The sequence below is a fragment of the Natrix helvetica genome (assembly GCF_964273705.1).
Source record: "Natrix helvetica genome assembly, chromosome: 2".
Classification (NCBI taxonomy): domain Eukaryota; kingdom Metazoa; phylum Chordata; class Lepidosauria; order Squamata; family Natricidae; genus Natrix; species Natrix helvetica.
Genome location: NC_138552.1, coordinates 239,708,497 through 239,734,806, shown reverse-complemented (window position 1 = coordinate 239,734,806; position 26,310 = coordinate 239,708,497). Strand labels below are relative to the sequence as shown.

Below are 26,310 nucleotides of genomic sequence, written 5' to 3'. Positions count from 1 at the left end.
CCTGACTGAAGTTTTTTTTTAAAAAATAACAATTTACATTAAAGAATTAAAATACAGACCATCCATGCAAGTCAGAAGCTGGGCTACAATTCTTCGCTCCATGTCCTTTGAAGCTATTTCTCTTTTCGGTGTGATAGCATCAATTTCATCTATGAAAAGGATGCATGGTGCATTGGTCTAGAAATAGAAGACAAATACTCCATCAGTACAAGCCCAGAAATTATATAAATTGAAGCATGCTACGGTTTTCATTTTATAATTTTAAAATATACATTCACTGGGTTGACACTGACTTTTAGAATCTGAACTAAGATTTTCACTTCATCATGTGGGCATTGGATATTAAACCTCAATTGTTTTCCCACGCTAGAGAAAGAGATCTGCATAATGTTTCTATGTTATACCTATTTGAGGTGTGTGGAAAATGGGATTCTGCACATGAAGAGACTATCTTTCTGTGCTCCTTTTTTCCTTCTGCCATTCTTACCCTATCCTAGCTCATGCCAGGTTACCCAAAATTCTTCTTTATACTTAATTTTTATCAAATCATTCAGTTTTGCCATGAGCAGTGAACCTTTAAATTTGAAAACAAGATGAAATATTTGAAATAATGGAGTTAGCAATTACTTTTTTTTTTTGACAAAAATGCTTGACATCTATCAATGATTTAGCAGTCTAGCACAGTTAAAATATGAATCTCTGCACTTTGGAAAACGCTTTTCTGTATTTTTGTCCTATTACTTTACAGTATGCTATACTGTAACATACTGTAACTATACTACACAGTATGTCATGTATACTTTACTTTGTATACATGACATAATATTATAAAACATATTCTCAACTATGCAACAACTGTGCCACCTAGCTAGCTGAGCAAGAGTAAATCTTCTATAAGAAAGGACCTATAGGTTATGTATAGGTTGACTAACTACAATATAAATTACTTTTTTCACTAATAAACAAAATTACTTATAAAGAAGGACAAGAACTTTTTATATATTTGTTAAGGGGCATAGAGATGATGATCAAAAATAGCTTTCTTAGATGAATACAACACTAGATGGTTAACTGCCTAATGTTTTGACTATCCTTCTCCCAAATGGGATAAAATAGGTTCAATCTTGGATCTCCTTTGTTGACATCCTCCCCAAAAGAAAAAAATAAAAGGGGGAAAAAGAAAGAAATACACAAAACAACCAATATTTTGGTTAAAGGAAAAGGAAAGGAAAAAAGTGACAAAAAGAAATGCCATATTTCAGCCTCTCCCAAGTAGCTGGATTAAAACTCTTATTCCAGCCAACACAAAGATATGACATAATGACATACAAGAGCTGCTGTGATGCAGTGGTTAGAATGCAGTACTGCAGGCTACTTCTGCTGATCATCGGCTGCCAGTAGTTCGGCAGTTTGGGTTTCACCAGCTCAAGGTTGACTCAGCCTTCCATCCTTCCAAGGTGGGTAAAATGAGGACCCAGAGTGTTGCGGGCAATATGCTGACTCTGTAAACCGCTTAGAGAGGGCTGTAAATCACTGTGAAGCGGTATATAAGTCTGAGTGCTATTGCTAAGTGCTATATGAGTTGTCGCTTGACACACATCTGAAGCACCAGGTGCCGAAGAGTCTATGTGTAGACAGACCCAATTCACTAGGCATTTATTATATTTTTGTATTCATCCAATAAAAATGTTCTCTGGGAGGATTACACAATGTGTAAAAAAATGACTCACATCTACAGAACAGCAAGCTGAATGAAATGAAATAGTGACCTCTATCCAAGAGCATTTTAAAAAAAATTAAAAACTGAAATCCAAAACTGTGTGACCAACCGTCAGGTTACAGCTATTGGGTGATGACAGGCAATCCGAGCCTAGTTTTATGCTGAAGTTAAAAATAATAACTCACTTCTGCAGTTATATCCTTATTTGAGAAGGATTCACTTACTCAAGGGACACAAAAGTGAAACAGGCAAGGAATAAACATGAGTTGGAATCGTATGTCAGTGATGAAGTCATGTTAAATCTTGCTTAGTAATTTCTTCTCTCATAGTCATATTTGGCCAATGCTCATAATGAAGATGCCAGAAGAGGGATGAAGTAATAAAATACGTTTTTAAAGGGTCTTACCACAGCTTGATCAAAGAGCTCCCTTAATTTCTGTTCAGAATCACCAGACACTCCAGATACAACCTCAGTTGCAGCCACTTTGAGTATTGGTAATTCAAGTTCCTGGAATAAAAAGAAAAGAAGAAAACAAAGAGATTTAATCTAAGTAACAACATAGATTCGGACTAAACAGAGGAAAAGTGACTAGTGGGGGGAAAAGGATCAGGGGTCATATTCTGTTCAGCAAGTAATGATCAGAAAGGTATCTACTTTGCAAACAGTTATCCTGCAGGTACTGCTTTGTTCAATAAGATACCACAGACAAGGAAAATTCTCCGAGAAGAGCCCTCAGATTGCAACCTTGTGACTTTCTAAAGGGCCCGACATGCAGGGAAGAAGACAGAATTTGTCCCTGGAAGCAGCAGCATTTTAAAAAGACAAACAGGTCTGAAGTTTAACATTTTAAATAATGAACAGTTGAACAGGAAAAGTAATTGTTCTAACAATCTCACCCCGGCAATTGCTTGTGCTAGTAATGTCTTCCCACACCCTGGTGGTCCGTGCAAAAGAAATCCTCGAGGAGGAACAGCTCCTAAATGAGTGTAGACTTCAGGATGACGGATATGTATCAGCATCTTACATATCTCCTGTAATAAAAATGGCAATGTTGCAGTAAAATTGATTTGACTGCTATCGTTTGCTGCTCTGTTTTTAGATTCCAAATCAGGATATATAGAGAAATAGTTACATATTTGTTGCTTGCTTATGCTGGATATCCCCTGTCATTGCCAATGGCCTTTTAATCTCAACTTCTGTCCCTGTTTTGCATAAGGGCAAGTTGTAAGACAGTTGTAGCTCTAATGATCCTGGAGAGAATGTGGAATTCAGCCTTAGCAATTTCAAAGATAAACACTACCGCACGAAGAGGAATCGGGTTAATGAAGGAATGCTTGTAGCTTTACTGAAGAGATGCTAACTGCTACAAGTGTTGCAGTTTAACCTAACCCTTGCATCAAGGTGGAGTCAGGGTGACTGAATGGAGCCCTTCCTGACCCCTTTGCGGAGCTCACAGCAGATACTTTCTCTTTGCTGCTACCTTGGATTGAATTCACAGCCTCCTGATTGTGAAGCGAGAGCTCCACCTCGAGGCCACCGTGCCGCTCTTAACTCCTTATCTTTATTGATGCAGGCATATCCAGAGTGAGAAACACTGAGTATCTTCTCTTATTCATGAACTCAATAACACATATTCTGCTTTTTAAATTGGACTTGAGAGTTTCGCTCAACAAAGTTAACCTATTTTACTTTTTTCAAATACTCATACTGTTTATATATCAATGAAGCTTGACAAAGTAATTTCAGCAAAAGTAAACAGCAGACAAGAATGCTCTCACCGGAGTTGTTGGGAAAGCAAAACTGTAATCCTAAAGCCTGCCTACAATTTCTTAAAAACGTAACTTTCATTTTGAAACTTAGCAGGTTTCTAGTTCTTAAGGCTACAAAAGATGTGTTTGAAATATATCATTTATGAACGATATATAATGCAGTATCAAGAAATATGTCCAATTAGGGAGTAAATGTTTCAATGCCCCTTCCAATCGGTAAAAACAGGCAGCTAAGCAGGCTCGTTAAGACAACTGGATTTCATTTAACAAAGAATCATAATTGCTTTCCAACATAACACATTCAGCACTCATCATTTTATGGTTAAAGCCTTCTATATTGCACCATGTTTCAGCTGAAAATTTTAAGAAAAGCCATTAGTTAAATCTAACCTTCAAAATCTCATCATTGCCTCCTATATCCTCAAATGTCACTGAGGAAGTTTGCAGCTCTATTTCTCTTGATTTAACTGCAGAAAAACAAGAAAATATTAAAACACCAACCGCAGCTGATTGGTTGTTTTAAACAGAAGGAAAACAGCCACAAACTTCATATAGATTAAGCTGAACAAAGTTTATATTGACAAACAGTGAAATACCTCTTTGCATTTTCCCATATAAGTACAAACAGGCCACTTCTTACCTTTCGGCTGCTTCAAAACTGACTCTATTTCTTCATCTACATTAGGAAATTCAACTTTTCTCCTTTTATATTTTTTGTTCTTGGACTTCTTTCTTGCGGTCTCCAAAATAGAAATGTTTCCAGCATTCTAGATCACAAAGAAACGTTTCCTGATATACTTTATCCAACAAGATACAATGCAAAGGCTGGTCAATATAATGGCCTTTTAAACTAAGATACAAGGTGCTTCTGCTACTGCCCTAGCACTTTAACACTTTTTATGGCACGCTTTCCCCTCTTCTTATTCATTTTACTTTTTAAAATATAGATCTTTAAAACTCTGCTTAAATAGCTCACATTAAGTGATAACCATAGTTTAAAAATATCTGATAATCCATTTTTAGATAAAATGGCCTCTCAGACTATTATTTTTTTGGTCTGAGTCAGTTTCTTCAAATGAAGCCATTCTTAAAAATCTTGTAAAACTTAAAAAACAAATTTCATTTCTTTTAGAGAGCTTCCGAGCCATTTTCTTTAACTTCAGCTTTTATTATATGGATTATTAGATCCTGGTGCTACTGAAGCTTCAGTAGTTTTACATCTATTGGAGGAATTAATTGTGTCTCCAAAGCCAACATTTCATTTTTATGAGAAACTGAAATAATTTAGTAGCATTAGTATATTTAGAGCAACAGATCTGAACACAGTGTTTTTATAAATCAGTGGAACATAACTTTAAAGAATCAGTCTCCTTTGATCTTATGAAATTAACACACAGAAAAATTTATGAATCTTGCTAAGAGCTCAGAACATATTTAATAAGGATTACTTATTAAATGGCATCATTTAGCTGATGGATACAATCCATGAGCTAGAAATTAAACGAATCGGATTTATCCTAATTCTCACATTTTGAATTAAAACGCAACATATTACTAATATAGTTGTAGGGCATGTGTTTCATGTTAAGCATATTTTTCTGGCTACTATCACCAATACCCCAAATTTATTAAGATATCAAGATTTATCATACTTTTCCTCAGAGGGTGCTGGTGAAAAAAAGAATTGTTACAGAACATTGGAAAGGTACATTTTCATTTTATTTCAAACACTCGATTCTTGATGTGTGTGTTTTAACATACATATTGACGCTTTTTGGACACAGGGGAAACAAAGGATTTTCAAGCAATTTCATCAAATTTTTTAAAGCTTTGTAACTCTCACTATATTTTAATTTTAATGTTACAATGCCACATTTTAAATATATTAGTCTATATGTAAATCAATATTTGTTCATATTCTCCTGTTTATTTCCAAGGTACCAAAATATTTTTTTTAAGTTATTGTTGATCTTGAGGTTTTTTTGGGATGGCATAATGAGAAAGGGCACAGAGAAATTAAGATAAATACCTCAGTTTTCTGCTTAATGTTATCACAGTCTTCTTCTGCACAAAGATCAATAAAAAAGTTTTCCTCCTTTGGGCCTGGGGTCTTATCAATAAACCATCCACCTTCTGAAATTTTGGTCACTGATGGAGCTTGAGAAGAAACAGTATCTGATCTAGCTACTGTTTGTGAAGTACTGGTAGACATAATTAAATCATTTTTAGGAGATGAAGGTAAAGAATCTGGATTTCCTTTCCGATATAAGGTTATCAAAGAGGTATTCATGTGATTTGAATTCTGAAAGAGAAATGACGGACATATGTCAACAGTAGACTGACTTTTTCAAATATAAATATCCTCAAAATCATGTTGAACATAAACAGAATATGAATTATAGACAACAAATATTGTTGTACATAATCACAATGATTCCTAAAATGCATTATTTAAAATTCAAAAAGTCAAAGGTATTTAAAAACAAAAATAGGAACAAAGTAGAAGCAGACTCTGCATTTAAAACATCCTAGAAATATGTGAATGATGAAAAGCCCAATTAGAAAAGAAGTCTGAGCTTTCTTGAGATGCTCATTCCCAGTGCTGAAAGTCACCACTAATAGGGCATGAGGAGTTCTCCTAGCTCCACTATTCAGTACAGATGTTGCTTAAAAGTAGTCTCAGAATCATTTGACTGCAATATAATGCTACACTGACTGCAAACTCTGGAGTGTTAACTCTTCGCCAATTCTTACAAAACGTGGCATACTCCTTAGTTTCCAGAGGCTGCAAAAGCTGCATAAAATCAGGCTCCAAAGCTGCTTCAATAACAAAGGCCTTGTGCGACTTGGAGCTGCGCTTGAAGGTAAGTAGTATTCCCCAAGGAGGCTTTGTGAATGTCAAAGTACTGATACCACTAGGGATGATGTCAAGCACTGGACCTCTGCTTCAGGCCTTAGTGCTGCCACTGAGTACCGTTATACAGGGGGTGCCTGAGGGTGGATTCCTCGGGAGGCCTGGTGCAGGTCACGTGCAAGTTGGGGAGAGGCGCCACTGTGTGGGCTGAGCCTGAAGCATTTAATTTATTTAATTTATTTAATTATTTATTTAATTTATTTAATTTATTTAATTTATTTAATTTATTTAATTTATTTAATTTATTTAATTTATTTAATTTATTTAATTTATTTAATTTATTTAATTTATCATTTTATTATTATTTTATTATTTTATTATTTTATTTTATTTATTTTATTTATTATTTTATTTATTATTTTATTTATTTTATTTATTTTATTTATTTTATTTATTTTATTTATTTTATTTATTTTATTTATTTTATTTATTTTATTTATTTTATTTTATTATTATTTTATTATTTATTTTATTATTTTATTTTTATTTATAGGATTTATGTAGGCGCACACTTATTCTCAGTAACTCTGGGTGGTGTACAAACAATAAAAAAATATGGCCCTCCCAGGGACTGCACCACTCTGAGGCATCCCATGCTCCACTTAATGACTCGTGTAGTCTTAATGACTACAGCCGGGAGACCCAGGATCATGACTCTTGAGCGAAATGATCACATGGGTTAACCCTAACAACCACTATGACTTATGCCCCAAATCTGGGCTCAATTGTTGTTTTGAGGTCTATCTGTAGTTATGCAAGTCCCACAGTTGGCTTGACTAAGATTTTTAAAAAAACAAAGAACCTCCCAGTACATACATTTGTCTTCAGAATTTTAAATACGTACTTTAAACAAATTATTTTGTCTTCAGAATTATAAATACACATTTTAAACAAATTATTGGTATTACTAATGGCTCATGTAAGCAATCATACTTACAGGATGTTCACTATCGGTATCAGAAGTATCCAAGCTGGTCTCTGAATCACTTTTGGAGAGAAAGAATTAAAAATAAAACTTCTCATATATAGTCATTAAAAAAAAGCAATACCATTTGCATGCATTTCCGTTAAATCAACTCATTTTGTGAATGAAGAATGCACTGTTTTTTAAAATGGTCTATTCAAAAAGTTGCAATTTATTTGCCCCAACATATTATTGACAGTATATTAGTGTAATCCTTCTCTTTCAGGGATCAGCTGCAATATTTCCTAGTTTTTCATGCCAAAGAAATAATACTACTAAATTAAAATTAAAACTTTTACTAAAATGTAGTGCTGTGAAAATTTTCTATAATTAAGCTTGATTCATCCTTTTCCCTTTTTTCCAAATATTATCACCCTTCAGTTCTATATATTTCTATTCTATATTAACTTTTTACTATGAATTTTTGCTAATTCATATACTTTGTTACTATAGCTAGAAGCAAATCAGGATTTCCTTTATTTGAATGAAGGATTAGAAAGAACATGTGCATATATAATAATAGCCAGTTATTCGAAAGCTAAAAATTAATTATAGCAATGCTTACATAAAAATAAAGAAGAGAGGGAATGTATTTTTAACTGCATAATATTTGTTTGCAAAGTGTATAGGACTATATTTGCACTAGATTAATTACCAAAAACTGTTTGGAAGGTCACTATGGATTTGATGAAATAGATTGTGTCTAACGAGATGTACACGATAATAAATGTGTTAATCTTTAAAGTGATATAAAGCTATTTGGAATTTTATTAATTGTGGTGATTGCAACTTACTTTTCATCCCTTTTTGTTTTCTTTGTGAAATATTCATCTTCTAGAGTGGCTAAATCTGTAGATTTTATCTCATCTTTGATTATCCCAATAACTACAAAGAAAATACAAATAAATAAATAATAATAACTTGCTCATGTGTGAAACAAGAATCAAATTATATTTTGTTTCAGAATGAAACCAACAGCCAGAAATGCTGGACAGATTGCAGTGTTCAAAGACATTGCTCTTAAATTAAGACCACAATGTAAAATGTTAAATCTCTAGCTGGTTCTCACATGACCAAATACAAGTACACCTTCTTTCATTCGCTAAGAGACGTTAGATTACTTACATAAGCTAGTTTTCATGACATAAATACACTTCAAATACAATATTAATAAACATACCTTTCTCAACCTGTATTCTAAAGGCATTTCTTTTTCTTCGTCCATAATCAGCACTGAAAATCAATTTTAAAAACCTCAATGAATATTTTTTTTGAAGGTATACATTTTCAATGTAGAAGCCTAGTGCAAGCATCATAAAGAAAAATAGCCTAATGCATAATTACCAATGTCAAAGTAAAGAAAAAGACCAGTAAACACATTCAAATACATATGTTCTATATTAGAATAAATATATTATACTGTGTAAATTATCCAGATTTGGTAATCTGTAGCTTCCTTATGAAGAATTTAGACTAAGCCTAATAATAATCCTATGTTGAAAGAACGTATGAAGAACAAAATACCATGCATGAATCAGTATATAAACATGGTGTATCGAATAATTAGGGTTAGAGTTTTTGTTATTTCCTTTTCTTTTATTTCATGCTTCTAATTTGTTTTGCTTGCTATTTATTCTTTTACGTGCTTTGTATACTTATGTTTACCTCTATGTTTGTATCTCTGCATTGATTTTATTCTTGCAGACACATAATGTAATAGAGGATAATGTTATGTCCTGAGGTTCAAACACATACTACTACAAGTTTAATTATTATGCCATTTATTATTATACATGCACTACTCCACTGCCCCTTTCAAAGAAAATGTAAAGTACTAAATCTCTTATTACTCACCTATATATTTTTTGTAGTTCTGCTGCTAGAATTTCAGTGTTAACATACTGGCCACATTTATTACTGCTTAGGTACTGTAATAAATATAGCTAAGTTAGTATATTTAAAGATACATACAATTCCTTTACAATATGCAAAAATAGTATTAGCATAAAATCGTATGTGAACAATTTAAAATAGAGGCATCTATTTCTTCATCACTGTAGTTATCTATATTAGTTTTTAAAAGCAAAGAGATTAAAGTAGAATCTTAATTTACCAGATTCTTATTTAGCAAATTTTGATCACAACAGATCAAGTTTTTGTTCAGATATCATTCCATAATAATGGACAATTAAGTGTATATTAATTTTGCAACATTATGAAAAGTGACTTATGACCATTTTTCACACTTACAACCATTGCAGCATTTCCGTAGTCACATGATCAAAATTCAAATGCTTGGCAACTGATTCATAGTTATGATGGTTGCAGTTTCCAGGGGGCATGTGATCCCTTTTGTGACCTTCTGACAAGCAAAGTCAATGTGGAAACTGGTTTCACTTAACAACCATTACTAATTTACCAACTGCAGTGATTCACTTAACAACTGTGGCAAGAAAAGTTGTAAAATAGGTGAAAACTCACTTAACAAATGTTTCACTTAGCAACCAAAATTCTGGGCTCAATTCTGGTCGTACGTTGAGAATTACCTGTAAATCTAGTGAAGGATGGCCAAACTGATGTTTATCTTTCTTTTCACATCACTGAACTCTCTGAGTGAGCAAACTAGTGGAATTTGGCAGGACAGACAAGTGAACAAAGGAAGAGTAGGAAGAACAGAGTGCAAGAATCAAGGCAGAGGAGACTCTGCTGATTGAATGGTTTTGCTGATTGTTTCCAAGGAGCTCGGCAATCTAGATTTGGTTGCTTTATAACCAGTGAGCAATTATGACTGTCACAGGTCCCTTGGTCATGGCTCACTTTTGACAAAGAGTCAATAGAAAATCTGGCAGTAAAATTGCAAGCCAGGGTTATACGATATCTTGCTTAACAACTGTGGCAGAAGTGAGGTTGTAACTCCATCAGGGTCATGTAATAGCTCATTTAATAACCATGTCACTTAGCAATGGAGTTGCCAGTCCCAACTGTAGGAAGACCATCTGTATTTACATATTACACTTTGTCTTCTCTCCTCAAAAACTCCTCTCCTTACAACCATCCATTTAATGACCATTTGATGTTACAACAGTACTGAAAAAAGTGACTTGACAGTTTTTCACTTACAACCTTTGCAGCATCCCCATGGTAATGTGATCAGAATTTGGCCGCTTGGCAACTAGGTTATATTTATGATGGTTGTAGTGTCCTGGGGTCATGCGATCATCTTCTGACAAGCAGTCATTTGGGGTGCCAGATTCACTTAACAACTGTTGAAAGGTTGTAAAATGGGGTAAAGCTCACTTAACAAATGTTTCACTTACCAACATAAATTTTGGGCTCCATTATGATCGAAAGTCAAAGATTACCTGTATAGGTAATCTCAACCTGTGGGTCGGGACCCCTTTGGGGGTCTCAACCTGTGGGTCGGGACCCCTTTGAGGATCTCAACCGGGGGATCCTCCGGGGGTCGAACGACCCTTTCACAGGGGTCGCCTAAGACCATTGGAAAACACATATTTTCGATGGTCTTAGGAACCGAGACACCAATTTTATGGTTGGGGGTCACCACAACATGAGGAACTGTATTAAAGGGTTGCAGTATTGGGAAGGTTGAGAACCATTGCTGTATAGCATAGGGCTCGTTTACTTAAGGGATTCTCTCCTCTAAGCTTCCTTCCAGTAGGGTTGGCTTCAGGTTCTTTCGATTAAACAATGCCATGTATTGGGCACCCAGAGGAACATCTCTGTTCCAGTGTTTGCCCACTGGGATGACCCGGTGCGGGTATGATTTTGTGTGTGTGAGTGTGTGTCCTATAGGTATTTCGGAGAGCCTTTAAGGCCTAGCACTTTGCCCAAATCTTTGACTCGGATGGACATGATCTCCCTTTTGAGGAGTGTGTGTATGTGTATGAATGGGTGCGTGGGTTGTCATCCTTCCTTTTTGTAATAACTATATTGTTTTATAGTTTTTCGTATTCTTTTGTGAACCGCCAACAGTCATTGGGTGTCGGACGGTGTATAAATTAAACTAACAGTTACACTCACGACTCTTCGTTTCGTGTCCTAAGCCCGCTGTGAAAAAGAAGATGGAATTCAACCGCAACCGGCCTCTTATATAAGGGCGGCTGCTCATCATAACAGAGCCAACTAGGAACGGAACAAGAACGGAGAAATCACCTGTTTAACTCGCTGTTTCAGTCTGGGATCCCCTCCAGAAGGATGGTTTCCTCCTCGATTCCGCATAGCAGCTTCCCACGTGCAAAATTCCACCCTTCTTTCAGGAAAAGTTTTTCCGGACTAGAATAGGACCCCAGCTAAGGCTGTCTTTAAAAAAGCCTAAATGTACTGGCACAGCGAGGTTTTCCAGGCTGTCCCACTAAACGGTGGACTATGATTATCTAAGCTATTATGCTAAGTTTCAGTACAGAAGGGGGGGGGGGTGAACAAAAGGTAGTTCATTCGTATTTCTACACAGGCACGTTTTTAGACGCCTAAAACAGAGTCTAAGTCACGGAAGTCCATGTTTTGTAGTTCTCTCGAGTGTTCTTGCCAATTTTACCAGTAATTTTTGGGTTATCGAGAGAACGGGCGCTTTCTTTTAGACTCCTAAAGTGGGACTTCAAGTCCCAGCGTGCCGTGCGAAGAAATATTTTCCACATAAATGTATAATAGGGGCAAATCTGAGGAACTCGAAAAGAAGAGGCGGAAACGCTGCTCCGACAGCCGCGAACAGGGTTAGAGAGGCGGGGCCCTCTACGGTGGCCGAGAGGGCGGCTGTTTCCGCAGCACGATGGAGTCGATGGTGTTCATATTTTCGCTCATTGATTGCTGCGCCCTGATTTTCCTTTCCGTTTACTTTGTATCCTCTTCGTTTGTTTGGGCGAGGGGGGGGGGGTCCGGGAGCCGGAGAGCGCTGGCGATCGGCTCTTTCCTCCGGCCTGCAGTTGAGCGGACCGGCCGAGGCGGGGGCGTTAATGGCGGTCTGACTGGGGCAGGGGCGGCGGCGGCGTAAAGGGTGAGGGGGCCCAGCAGCAACAAGCGCTGGCTGGGGAAAACGAGGGAGGAGCGGTTTTTCGAGCAGCGTGAGCCTTAAGGAGGCGCGCTTGGAAGAAAGGTTGGGCGTCTCGGGTGGGGGTGAAAGGGATTGAAGGCATGATGGCCAAGTGAAGGTGAGGCAGGATCCATCGGCAAGCCAGGACGGACTCTAAAAGCAGGTTTTCGCTGTGTCCGGAACCTGCACAGGTCGGGCGTGGCTGTTTCTTACTTAGCTAGATTGTCAAAAATACAACCGCACCGGTCTTTTATAAATCCCCATCCCCTAGCTGTGTTTTTGCATGGGGTTGATTACATGCTGTCGGGATCTTGTAGGAGCAGCTTGGGAAGCCTTGTTGGTTGCAGTAGCCAAGAACAGTTTTTAGATTGGCTGCAGAAGCAAGAGACAATTGCTTTCATTCTCTTTTGAGAAGTTGTTCACTAGATTGTTTGATCTACCATTCAACTTTTGGGTTATGGTAAAAAGCCTGGTTCCTGCTTAAATGTAAGACTTATTTTCAGTATGTATAATAAATATCCTCCCGTCTTTAAAGTTTGCATAAAACTCCTGATTGGGATATTGCGTAATGCATTATTTGTAGTATAAAACTGCTTGTTGTCGATTCTGTTCAGTGATGATACTTTTAGTTTTCCACTTGAAACAGCATCTTTCTAAAAATTGGCATCCGTTGTCCCGATTGTGGATTAATTTATGTGGATTAAGATATGTAGAATTGCAATGAAGTTTCACAATACTGATAAGATGTGTTTGCTTAGAATTAAATCTGTACATTTTGATCTTTTATCATTCTGACTATTATATATACACTTCAGTGGCTATTTCACATTGGATATAAGGGACATGTACTTTAGATACCTTTTCAAACACTTAAGTTATTTTGAAAAGTATAAAACTTCTTTATATTGTTGTTGGAGGACTGCATTTTCTGAAAGAGGGTCTTCATCAGATGTTTTAATTTCATGAATAAAATTTTGCTAGTTTCTTTAGGAATTAAAAGATTTTGTAAAACTTTAAAAAGGAACAAAATTGCTTGTGAGTGTGTGTGTGTGTGTGTATAGGTAGCCCTCAACTTATGACCACAATTGAGCCTAAAATTTATGCTGCTGAGAAATTTGTCAAGTGAGTTTTGCCCCCATCTTATGACATTTCTTGCCACATTTGTTAGGTGAATCACTGCAGTTAAATTAATAACATGGCTGTTAAATGAATCTGGTTTCCAAATTGACTTTGCTTGTCAGAAGGTCGCAAAAGGGAATCACATGATCCCGGAACATTACAAGTGTCATAAATATGAGTCAGTTATCAAGCATCCAGATGTAAATCAAATAACCATGGGGATGCTGCAACGGTCGTAAGTGTGAAAAATGGTCATAAGTCATTTTTTCAGTGCTGTTGTAACTTGGGTCACTACACTAAGTAAACTGTTGCAAGTCGGGGACAACATGTATATCATATACCAGTACCAATATACTGTATATGTAGCAAAAGTTGATATATTAAAATATAGTGTGCATCATTTCATATGTGAGGAGTAATGCTATAGATGCTATATAATACTATAATATAGTATTACTTTCTAATATTATAAATGCAGTCCTAAGTTACATTAAGACAGGGTTAAAATAAAGATAACATGAAATGCTAGTTAAAGTAATTTAGTAGTAAGGAAAACATTCCTGACATAACTTCCAGAAATTGTGGGTGCTCCATCACTGGAGATTTTTAAGAAGAGACTGGAAAACCATTTGTCTGAAATGGTACAGAGTCTCCGGCTTGATCAGGGGGTTAGAATAGAAGACCTCCAAAATCCCTTCTAGCTCCGTTATTCTGTTAAATAAGTCTTATATCAGTCAACTTTTGTCTTATCCAGCATATTTATTGTTGGTGGCTTGTGTTAAGATATTCCAAAATTTAAAAGGATATCTCTGCTGTTGCTCAACATAAAATTCTAATGATGTGATATATATATATATAGAGAGAGAGATAGATAGATAGATAGATAGATAGATAGATAGATAGATGATAGATAGATAGATAAATGATAGATGATAGATAGATAGATAGATAGATAGATAGATAGATAGATAGATATATGATTGATAGTATATATGTATCAGAAAACCAGTTCATTATGCAATTGGATGATAAGCCTATCTGCATATTACGCCACATTTTTTATGACTGCCCAGTCCACATTTTGCTCTGAACTTTAAACCTTAAGAATTCTGATTTGCTTTCAACTGATGTTATTTTAAACAATGAGTATCAAACAGTGGATTCAAATTGTTCTTGTTAGATTTTAAATAGCTCAAGTTCTCCAAATTCAGACATTAGAAAAAATCTGGTTACTTTAAAACTTGAAGCAAATCTTTTAACTTTTTACTGCAGGCCAGGTGGCAATTGGCTCCCTACTGCAAATCAAAGTATGGTTATCTATAAACCCCTGTATGGCATAGAGCCTGCATATCTGAGGAACTACTTATCTTCAATTGTTTCTGCTGATAAAGTATGTTCCGGCAGCATGGGTGTACTCTAGCTCCCCTCTAGTAAGGGGACTGAGGAAGTCGCAGCCCCCATCCTCTGAAACAGCAGCTTCTCAGTGATAAGGACGGCATCCTTTCTTAAGGTTCTGCCTGGAAAGCTCTTAAAATCTGTCTGGATTAATATGTTGGGGTGGGGGGTTTCCTTTGAGTTGTGTCATTTTTAGATTTTTTAGTCCAGGCAGTTTGCGTGGTTTTAGATCTCCCCCCCCCCCATTTTTATGAGGGAGATTGGTTTTATACCTGTCCATTGGAGTTGGGTAGCTGTAATAAACTAAAATAAATACATGATAAAAAGGAGGGAGGAGAAATTGAACTCAAATATTGCTATTGATAATAATAGGAAACTGTCTTAATGGGCGAGGGGCAACATCTGAATCAAATCAGTAAGTGACTTGCTTGTGCACCTGCAGAAGTTCTACCTTACTTACTCAAATTTTAACATGGTTATAAAGAACCAAACTCACAAAACAAGCTGCTTTGGAAACTCAAGAGTGATCAGTTATAGTTTGGAGCTTGGGTGGCATTGGGTAAAGTCACTAACACAGTTAACGGGTATGGATTCTGGTTTTGTCTATATCTTTTGCAAAATGCTTTCATTCTTCTGGAAGTCCTAAGCTGAGTTTTGTACAAAATCTCCTTAGGGTGCCATTTACAATTTGTCCAAATAATTTAATTCTTACCTAGAAAGGGCAAGGGTATTGCTGACAGAATAGTTGTTCTTATCTTGATCATCAGATAATTACACTATCAGATTTGGAATGTGACTACATTAATGCCAGATCTTGCTGCTCAAAACTAAATAAAGTAAGTTGTTTTTCTTTTTCTCTTTATTTTTCAAAAAATGTTAATACAATAATGTAGTAAATGTTTTAAATTTTTACATATGTATTTTTGGCCTCAACTATTAAAATGTTATGTTGCCAGAGAATGGCATCTATATTGGTTACATCTGAGGAATATTTGGTTTTCTCCAGAGGACTCCCGTTTTGTTTAATAAGTAGAATATGCAAACCAACGTAGCCCAATCATAGGTTCTTTGGGGAACATTGGCAATCCCTATTTCTAGGCATATAAATTGTAGTTCTATTACCATCTGAGAGTAACTACTGTTATACTCAGTAGGATTGGCAAGCATAGGACTACTCTGATAGTTGGAAAGTATATTGTGATTATATGTAATTCATAAACGCACTAAATAGTGCTTTGGACAGATGTCTTTCTAGAGCAGTAGTAGTTAACTTAGGTTCTTCAGAGATTTTGAATTAACCCAACAGCCTCACTACCAAAATATTGTGGAACTTGTAATTCAAAGTTATATCATTAGTTTGTTTGTACTGTTTAAAAGTTTTCAAAAATAATCTCCTTTCTACAAGTGGTCCTTGATTGACAACCATTTGTTTAGTGACTGTTCTAAATTAAAGTGGCACTAAAACAGTGACTTGCAACCTGTCCTTGCACTTAGAACTGTTGCAGCATCCTCACAGTCATGATTAAAATTTGGGCACTGGGCAACTGGCATGTACTTACAACAATTGTAGAGTCCTGGGGTAATGTGATCACCATTTGCAACATTCCCAGCTGGATTCCGAACAAAGAAAGTCAATGGGGAAAGCCAGATTTGCTTAACAACTGCAGTTGTTTAACAACCATGGCAAAAAGTTGTAAAAGTGGGTGCTACTTAACTGCTTTCCTTGGTCTTAAATCAAGGACTACCTGTAGTGTTAATTCAGAGAGGAACCACAGTGAACCTAGAATTACTTCCTTAATATAATTTTCTTAATATCAAAAAATAAGAATTACTGTTGTAGGGAAGACTTAATCTTGGAGGCCTAATACTAGAATCTGGATTGCTTACATGATAGCCTGGGACACTTGTATTTATTCCCCGATCTCATTTTTTTCCTTAGGTGTTTCATACCCTACATTTCCCTTTCTTTGCTGAATGCTTACTATGTGTAATCTTCTGCTCTGGCAGGATCCCGGTGTTTTATATGTAGCTTGCTCACAGAATATATTATTTTGTGCTTGCCTTTCCCTATTCTTATTTACAAGTTTATTGTCAGTCACCTTTGAGTTGTCTAGAATAAGAATTTTTTAATAAACTATTTTATTTAACAACCTGCCATGGATTAGAATCTATTGCTACCTTATATCAAATGTATATACTCACCTTTTTTGTAGTACCATCTTGATGCAAGAATTCAAATTAATGAACAGAAAATTCTTAATTATGAAAAATAAAGCTATTTTGAAAATTAAGTTGAAATATATAAGCCTGGGATTTTGGTTTACTCAGAAGTGTTGAATATATAGGATTTAACTCAAGACTGTTGCCTTCCGGTATTCCTTATTAGCATATCATATCAGATAAGCCGATCAGGTTCTCATAAATATTCCAAATATTCTGATGGTATCCTAGAAAGTAATCCATAATTTGTAAATTTCTGCTTTGTAAATTGCACTTGCAATTTATATCTGAACCATCCAATAGAAATCAATTACTGATTCTTTTTAATCAAATAACAGTTTTGCAGCCCTTGTCAGCTTGCAGGTAGAAGATTCCTGCAGAATCTTTATAACGATTTTTATTTTTTAAATTGTTTTGAAAATCTTTCTAGTGGGTGATCCCTGAATTGATTGGCCATACCATTGTCACTGTATTAATGCTTATTTCACTGCACTGGTTCATCTTCCTCCTCAATTTTCCTGTGGCAACATGGAACATATACAGGTAAGACCTTTGGTGGCTTAAGAATTGCATGATGTTGCTCATATTTTTTCCTCTCTTAATAAACAAGCATTTTTATAAACTCTGCCTTGTTCCATAATTTATTAGTCTAGCCAAATCAGCAGGAAGTGATAGAAGTGTAATGTTACTTTTCCTTTCTCAATGGATTTTAGCATGGATTTTGGATGACACCAACAATAAATATACTAGATTTTCCTTGTCCCAAGGAGTATATGTGCATATACAACTTCCATATTGTTAAAAGTGTTAAGTTTAAAAAGTGACTTTGAGTATGGATCATGTGAAAATCTAGTGCATAATTGATCTTACTCAAAACCTACTTTTCATCCCATCCTGAGAAGAAAGTATAAAATCAGTTTTGTATTTTGCCAGGAGCAAGAATCATATTTTCTGGTGCAAAAATACCTAATAATGTAGTAATTACTGGTTAAGCATTGAACAAGGACTGGAAATACTTAGATTCCTCTCTACTCTTAGCTGTAAAAGTTACTGGAAGATTGTGGACCAGTCTCTCTCAACTCAACCTTGTTCATAAGGTGGTTTTGGATGTAAAAATGAAAGGCTTCTGGAAGGCAGGATATAAATCTAAGAAAGTACATATCTTGAATGTTCACAGGCCATAAGCCACTACTTTTGGAATTTTACCAACTTAGCTTTCACCTAAAGGAAAAAAGGAGAAAGTTGAATTATCTTTTAAGATTTTCTGTTTGCAAATTACAGCCCAGGCTTAAATTTTGCCTCTAATAAACGTATTTTTATTTTTATTTTTTCAATTTTGGCAATACTTCTAATTTGGGATGCATATAACACGCATTAAGGTCTCATATACATAGCTACATAATAATGCTTGAGGCTATAGCACTTTTGAAGGAAATCGAGGTGTTAGTAATTTCTTTGGATGTAAATTTCCTGGAAGAAGAAAAATGCAATATTTCTGCTTTGAATTGACTTTGGGTCGAGTCATTTTTATATTTAGTAAGCAAATAAAAAGTATAGGATATTGTTTTAAGTATCTCAAGTTTTTTATGCATATATTTATTTCTAATGCAATACACTGAATAGAAAATGTCAGTGATTTAAATGTAGAATTTTAAAGTTTAATAAGTTAAATATTTTAACAAATTATATGCTAATGAGTTCACCATTTCTAAACTGTGCCAAGCCTTAAAAGATTTAAGATTGATTGAAAGCTGCGTGCAAATTTTAACATGACAAATTCAGACATTCATATTTGTTGGAGAAAACATGAGCTTGCATCAGATTTGAAAGGTCTTTTGATTAATGCCAATAATGCGTCTCCACTGCACAAGAGCATTTGTCTGTCCTGCTATTTACAGCTTCAGAGGCTTGACAGACATGTATCAAACAGTTTTGGGATGCATGTTGAGTACAAAGGAAGTTGCAAAAGCTTGAGTAATGCTAGGAGGAGCTAAAAAATGATCTATTTCTTTTGTTTCACTTCTGAAACCCGTAAGTGTTATGTATTGTTTAAAAGGACTCAACCACCAATTCAGTTCACTTTTTTTGCATGTTTTGTCTTTTTTGATATGGAGATCATTAAGCTGGAGCACAGTTGGTACTGAAATAATTTTCTTGAAACCATTTCAGGTATATCATGGTTCCCAGTGGAAACATGGGAGTATTTGACCCTACAGAAATCCACAACAGAGGGCAGCTAAAATCACACATGAAAGAGGCCATGATAAAGCTTGGTTTTCATCTCCTTTGTTTCTTCATGTATCTTTACAGGTAAGTTTCAAGGCTTGCATCCTGAGGTTAGTAAAGCTATTCTTAAGATTCCTATTAGAATAGTATGTTATAATTTTAATGTGGTTTAACTCTTTGGAAGAGCCTTAGTGGAAGCAGTGCTATTTGTTGTCAGTGTAGATATCCCAAACTGTTCTATACTTGACTTTGTTTATGCCACATTTTCTGCCTCTGATGGGCCTATTTTAAACTACGAATCTAATTGATATGACACTTTACTTCAAATAGGAACTGTAGTTTCATAGATCTTGGAATTGTTAAACACACTCTTTTCTGTCCCCTCGGAAGCATTCAGAGTTTTGCTGACATAAATTGCAGACAGCAATCATGTTTATTTCAAGCTCTACAACTTTTGACATGGTCTTTCTTTTCACTCTTTATAGTATGATCCTGTCTTTAATAAATGACTGAAAATGAAGTGGCCAAATGAAGTATTATGGTTGCCAAATTGATGTTACTCCATTGAAATACTATGAAGCCACAAACAACTCTCAAGAAAATCCAGACCACTGATGTCATGCAATATATTTTTTCCTCTTCGAACAAACTTATTTTTGCTGTATTTTTAACATATAAAATATTTTAGAAACTACAATACTATGTTTTTGCAACTATTGTTTTGTTCTTACTCAAATCCATTTTCTTATTGCATTTAATTCTTATGTAATTTTTTTGCAAGAATACTGGTTACCCAATGGAGCAAATTCACTTATTACAGTGAAACAGCAGCTATAACCATTTCATTGAAGATTTTATCATATAAAAGGAAGCTTACCAGAGATGAATGACCAATGTTTTCTTTCCTAGAGGCAACATTTTAAATATGGTTCACTTATGTGTTTTTTAAACTGAAGGCTGAAATATGTTCAGTGGCCAAACATTTGTCAGTTCAGTGTTACCTTTCATATGTGCAACCAGTTTCCTTCAATTTAAACTGTTGCACTCACTTCTAACATTCAGGTCCCCACATAGCTGCTACAATATTTCATGAAGTACTTTCTCAAACACCTCTTTTTAATATAAATATTTTTTACGGACTGTATGATATATATGTATATATGTACGTATTCATAGTTCGCCTTTATTATAATGGCAGTAAACCACATCCAAATTGAAGCTGTGCAGTATAACTGCAATCTCATTTGCTGTTGGAAATTTGGTACCATAATCAGTTCAATAGATTGCAATCTTCCAAGCTGAAGACCACACCTGTAGCCACTGGTTCAGTAAACAGCCTGATGTTGTTTGCCTTTTCAGACAGCTGCCGTCTAACTTTTGTAGCCTAAGATTTATGGGGGTGGCTTTGTGCTCCAAGTGAGTAACTCAGCTTAAGTCTGAGCAGTATGAGTTCCATTCTCACATGAATTCTTGCTGGATATTCATGGATTGAGGAGTTGTGTGATCATATGCGAATGCATCTTGGAAAGGAAAGGAACTTCTGTTCCTTTCTAGAATGAAATAGAAGTCAAAGCTTATAAAGCTAAGAACTAATCAAATCCAGTTATTTATTTTGTTTATTGAACTGGAAAGAGGGAATACAAATATTTGTTAAGTGCTGTGCACCAACATGGAAAAGTTTAATTAAAAAAACTCCAATAGACAATCAGGAATTAATGTAGCTTGATTTGAACGATTTAAGATATGTTTAATATACTACATATTTATAAAATAAAAAATTAACGTGCCCCATAAATTAGTAAAACCAGTGAAAATAAATACGGAGCCCCAAAATTCATGTTTTAATGTCAGAAAAGAAATTTAAACTACTTAATATAATTCAAGAGGAAAGTAACAAAATCCAGAAAATTTAATAACGCAATCCTTTGAAACATTTAATATCAGTCCATAGCAAATATTCATTACATACCAAAAGCTCTAAGTGTTAACTAGTTCCACCACAACTCCATATAAATCTTGACAATTTAGAAATTTGAGAACAGTAAAAGTTCTTTTCTTGATCTCTACAGCTTGGTTTGTAAATACACACACACTTTGAGAATGTTTCTTCCTCTTACATTTTTGGAGCCAATAGCTTTTTCCATCTGTGCCAGTAAGTGTTAAGAATCAAATCTAGTACACTTATTTTTAACAATGAAACACTTAAAAAATGGGGCACACTGTACTTGAAATTTATAAAAATATATTTGTATTAACCAAATTTTAATGTTAGAGGACAAGACAAATACACACAACATGACTTAAAATTATTCAGTAAAACATGACATGTACCTAGTTGGTTCCATGACTGATTCTGTTTTACACACACATTCATACCATACACACTTTGCTGAATTCTTCTATATGAAGTCAGCAAGTAGCAAACAGGTTTCTAGTTTGTGTTCCAGCAACAAGAGCAGCTATTGCAGACAACACTGCACACATCAGTTAAGTCCTCCCTATTCAAAAAATGTTATCTGTCATACGCGTGGTTTGTTGTATGGCAGCTGAAAATGGATGCAAGCCAATGCGAGATAAATATATATATAGATACAGATATATCTACATATATGGAGTATTAACGATACATGGTTAGTAATTTATCTGAAATGCATCAATCAGAGGCAACTTGTGTGCTTTGGGGTACAGATAAAGGGCACCAAATATTACTGAAAATTGGTTCATTTTCCCTTTCTGCCCCAAATTACAAATTAAGACATTCTTCTGCTGTTAAAAAGGTTACTAACTCTCCTTTCCCTAATATATCTATTGCCAGCATAAAATTAGTATGATAAATAATTTTAAGCCATTTTAAAAGGGTGGGAGATTTTTGTAGTTAACGTGGCACTAAACACCTAGCATTATTTAAATGTCATTCAACAATACCGGTTTGGAAGTCAGAATGAAATTATTGGGGGGGGGGGGGAATGGGTAATTTTCCACCTGTGACTCCATATTCCCCTCATTTCAAAACAGGAAAGCAAGCTACACATTTACAAGGCTATTTATGGGTTACATAAAAATTAAATTCCTTTTTCTCTTTTGTGCTATTTTTAAAGTGACTTACCTGATAAAGATGAGAATCATTGTGGCAAGATAATTTATGGTTGGTATGCCTAGTTTGGAATTGATGGTCAAAATGCTAACATGTTTTCATAGATCATCTGTTGTATGAACAATTAATGATTGCTCTAGAATTTACAGCTGAGATTGAGAAATACCTACTGTATGAAAATAAGAATATTGCAGATACACCTCTTCCATATCTTTTTACAATGATGAATTTAGTTTTTAGTTTATATGAAAAGTGACACAGATGCTTTCCAATCCACATGCCAGAAAATACTGGTGTGTTTTGTCCACCCACAAAAAGTCCTAGCAGTGTTAACACTGAGACAATTGGACAAATTAGTCTCACAATGTAGTCATAGGAAGTTGAGCGTGGCAACAAATGTTAATTCGACATCTGGAGCTGCTACTTAAGAACTGCATAGTATACATTATGCAGTGACATTTAGAAGTGACACTTTCAAAACATGACTCTTATTCATTTCCATTCTGAAATGCTTTTATATGTATTTTTTTAAAAATTCCTTAGAAGAAAACTCATAAGAAGTAATGTGCTTAACTTCAGTGCTTTTAATTTAGTTTCCCCTTAGCATTATATTTCAAAGAAGGGTAAACTATAGGTTCAAACATGTTCATTAAAGTCTATGTATGAAATTTTACTTGCAAGCACCGGATTGTTTTGAATAACCTGAAGAAAGTAAATTATGCAAACTCTTTCAGGTTCAGCCACTCCTGATTTTTGCTCTAATGTCCTAAAATAATTTTGAATTAATAAGCAATTTTAGTGCCAGTACCATGTTGGTTAGAGATGTAAAGCATTTCAAGATGTTGAATGGGAGTATCTGCAAGTATCTGTAATAAATAAGAATTACAGAAGCTCAAAAATAACTATTAAGCAATTTCAAATAAAAGAACATAATGTCAAATGAACAGAATATATATATGAATTGACTATAGCAAACAAAAAGAAACACTACTCCATAAAATGAATTGAAATAAAATGAGCCACATAGAGTTCAATCTATTAAAAAACATAAAAGGAAAGCATTATTACTTTAAAAGACTTCTGTAAGCCTAGTCTTCTAAAACATTTTTGTCCTTTGAGTTATAAAAACTAAGTTATTACATTAAGTAATTGGGAGTACCAGCTTTCCTAATTTGATAAGTGTTTAAAGAAATTTTGTGATACATAACTAATGAAATCAAATGCTATGAAGATAAGCATGTGCTAAATCTGAGTTAAGAAATACACTGAAGTGCACTGACTGTGATTGCTTATCATAGAAGCTGAGTATTAAAGACCATGCTTAAGTTCAAGCAATGTACATTCTCTTCCAAATATGGGACTTTCCTCAAAATTAAAGAGCTTTATTTATCCATTTATTTTAGCTTGATTGGGCTCGATCTTTTTCCATATAAATTGTTGTTGTTTCATTGTTACACAGAGGTATGTCCTTCTATCTTTTAATTTAGAACAGTTACACAGATCCAATACCAGGGCATTGGGGGTGGGGGGTTGCATATAAAAACTAAAGACAACAACCCATTCCTAACATCAAACTAGTAACAAGCATCCCCTGAGAAAACAATTATGGGGTGAACATTATGTGGAACACTTGTATAATGTACATATTTAAATTCACAAAGTCAATCCACTAATTTGGGGAAATGATTCTAAAATATTATCCCATTCCCATTTTAGTTTTTGTTTCAAATAAGAACCATTGCACAAGTTTTAGCCAATCTGGAATTTTCATTTTATTAACTTCAGAAATTACATTATAATAGTTTTATTGGTGATTCTGAAAGTTTTCAAATTATGTTGGTAAACAAAGGTTTTTTTTAAAATAATACTTTATATAATCTGTGTAAAACTCCTGCTAGCCAAATGGTCTTACACAACACTCAGAAGGAGCACCAAGTATACTGCATTAACTTGTAGATGACACTTTTTAAGCTGGTTTATTTTCCAAACGTATACAAATCAAAGTCATTTTAATGCTATAAATAATTTATTCTTAAAAAAATTTGTGCTGTTCACCCATTTATAGGGTTACAAGCTACGTGAAAAGTACAAAACCTTTTTGTCAAGTGTGATACTGAGAGTGCTTTTCATGTCATTCACTGGTTTTACATCTGGATTTGGATATACTGCGCAATGGGCAAGGCTAGAATCCATGAACCAAGCTGCAAAGATCTCGAGCTAAATAAGGCAGACTCAGAGAAACAAGAGAAGGAAATACTTTCCTATCCAACATGTACTCTTCAGACTAAAGCACTCTTTCTATCAAGCTTTCTAAACTGTTAAATAAAAGGTTTTCCAAACAAGCATTTAAACTTCATTACACAGAAGAGCAACAAGAACAGTAGTCTGCCTGACAAAATGGCAGAAGGGGAAAATGTATATACGGAGTTCAATGGTTAGCCTGAATGTAGCACAGTTCTTCACAACCGATGGGGGGTTACTTCAACATGGTGTCCAACAACGTTCTAACGACGTGCTTCATCTCAACTGTTTACTATGAAGCAAGGTGGTAAAATGTTTGGCCCCAGTCGGGCTTAAAAAATGGTTCATTTTCATGATGAGCATGTCTGTCCAGCTATCAATCATGTTTGTTTGCACCAAATCCCAAGCCATTTAAAATACGACTAAATTTAAGTTAAACAGAAGTCGTCTGCTCCAAATTCACCATCAACTATCCATGCTACTGCATTCCTCTAAGGGGAAGAGATAAAATGTAAACAAAAATATATTAAGAACGTCCATATTGTCTTGTATATCTCAATCATGATATATGCACATTTTAATCACACAAAAATAAAGTCACTGTACATTCACTTCATTTGCTGTAAACTAACTGAACAGCAACAATAAGGATCAGCAAGAGCTTTTATAAGTTTCTTGTGCAAAACTGCAAGAAATGGAATGGAACAAAAGAGCAATTGACAGAAAACATTCAGAGACAAAAACTTGGGGTAATATCTAATTTTCATATCAATGTATATTGCCCAATCAGCTGAAACCAGTCCTTGATAATTTCCTCCTTTATAGCAATTATAGGGGGGATGATGGACAGAATCCACATTCCAGCAAATGTGTACTGAACATGGCTTCTGCAACTGAAGTCTGCAATTATTTCCAACTCTCAATTAGTTGTGACCATATGCTTTTGTGTTTGTGTGCACCAGGAACCATGGGGCAGACTGCATATATGCCATTCTGGATCACACTATTGAGATCTTGGGACAGAGCTCTGACTGATTTAGTGAGCTGTACATCTCTTGTCTAATCCAGACCATTTCAAACTTTTCAGGGAGGGGATTGGGGCTTTTCCTTTAACAAGAATTTGGTTTGATTTTATTTAGGTTTTAGGACATTTTATTCTGAAGCCGTTTTATATAATTTTCCCCCAAATACTGTACTCCCACCTATAACTTGGTGGAGCTCAAGTAATTCAAATGACAAAATGAGAAGGGTTGCTATCTGAAGTGCAGCAGAATCAGGAGAAAGGTTTGTTTATTAAATCAGTTTGTAAGGTTGCTCAATTGTCAACAATTCTGGATATGATGACTGTCTATCATGAATATTAATCTGAAAGCAGTACCAAAACACAGATGGGTCAGGTAGGTTGGGCAGAAGTTTTTACATAGATACAAAAATTTATATACTTCATTGTCTGTTTGGAAATTATGTGGATTATGATCATGTTGAAAATAATATAAAATTTATGATACAAATGGCAATACAGAAAAAAACGAGGAGGATTAAATTACTAATTACAAAGATGGGCTCAGTCTCTCTGCCAAACCTTTGTGGGTGATACTGT

The 26,310-nt window shown here is 35.0% G+C and overlaps 3 protein-coding genes across 9 annotated transcripts in view; 1 reads left to right on the top strand and 2 right to left on the bottom strand.

Annotated features, from left to right (window-relative positions):
- Positions 1–11,754, bottom strand: part of NVL (nuclear VCP like) — a 66,960-nt gene extending 55,206 nt beyond the window's left edge. For both annotated transcript variants that reach the window (XM_081942613.1, XM_081942614.1), the window contains exons 1-11: positions 11,542–11,754; positions 9,223–9,296; positions 8,549–8,601; positions 8,163–8,253; positions 7,342–7,390; positions 5,520–5,792; positions 4,131–4,257; positions 3,881–3,957; positions 2,618–2,752; positions 2,127–2,228; positions 60–177 (exon numbers count right to left, since the gene is read on the bottom strand). In XM_081942613.1, coding sequence (XP_081798739.1) covers positions 60–177; positions 2,127–2,228; positions 2,618–2,752; positions 3,881–3,957; positions 4,131–4,257; positions 5,520–5,792; positions 7,342–7,390; positions 8,163–8,253; positions 8,549–8,601; positions 9,223–9,296; positions 11,542–11,607 — 1,165 coding nt within the window. In that variant the 5' untranslated portion in view covers positions 11,608–11,754. The remainder of the gene's footprint in view (positions 1–59; positions 178–2,126; positions 2,229–2,617; positions 2,753–3,880; positions 3,958–4,130; positions 4,258–5,519; positions 5,793–7,341; positions 7,391–8,162; positions 8,254–8,548; positions 8,602–9,222; positions 9,297–11,541) is intronic.
- Positions 11,755–12,015: 261 nt separating this feature from the next.
- CNIH4 (cornichon family member 4) lies at positions 12,016–20,256 on the top strand. Of its 5 annotated transcripts, none has more exons than XM_081942623.1 (5): positions 12,016–12,223; positions 15,697–15,765; positions 17,580–17,692; positions 19,319–19,459; positions 19,861–20,256. In XM_081942623.1, the coding sequence occupies exons 1-5, from the start codon at positions 12,155–12,157 to the stop codon at positions 19,886–19,888; spliced, it is 420 nt and encodes a 139-aa protein (XP_081798749.1). In that variant the 5' UTR covers positions 12,016–12,154; the 3' UTR covers positions 19,889–20,256. The 5 variants fall into 5 exon arrangements, with proteins under 5 accessions (XP_081798749.1, XP_081798751.1, XP_081798752.1 ...); XM_081942625.1 differs by lacking the exon at positions 12,016–12,223 and adding an exon at positions 12,465–12,533; XM_081942626.1 differs by lacking the exon at positions 12,016–12,223 and adding an exon at positions 12,562–12,606.
- Positions 20,257–21,193: 937 nt separating this feature from the next.
- Positions 21,194–26,310, bottom strand: part of WDR26 (WD repeat domain 26) — a 39,214-nt gene continuing 34,097 nt past the window's right edge. For both annotated transcript variants that reach the window (XM_081942618.1, XM_081942619.1), the window contains one exon: positions 21,194–25,201. In XM_081942618.1, the coding sequence (XP_081798744.1) occupies positions 25,176–25,201 (26 nt within the window). In that variant the 3' untranslated portion in view covers positions 21,194–25,175. The remainder of the gene's footprint in view (positions 25,202–26,310) is intronic.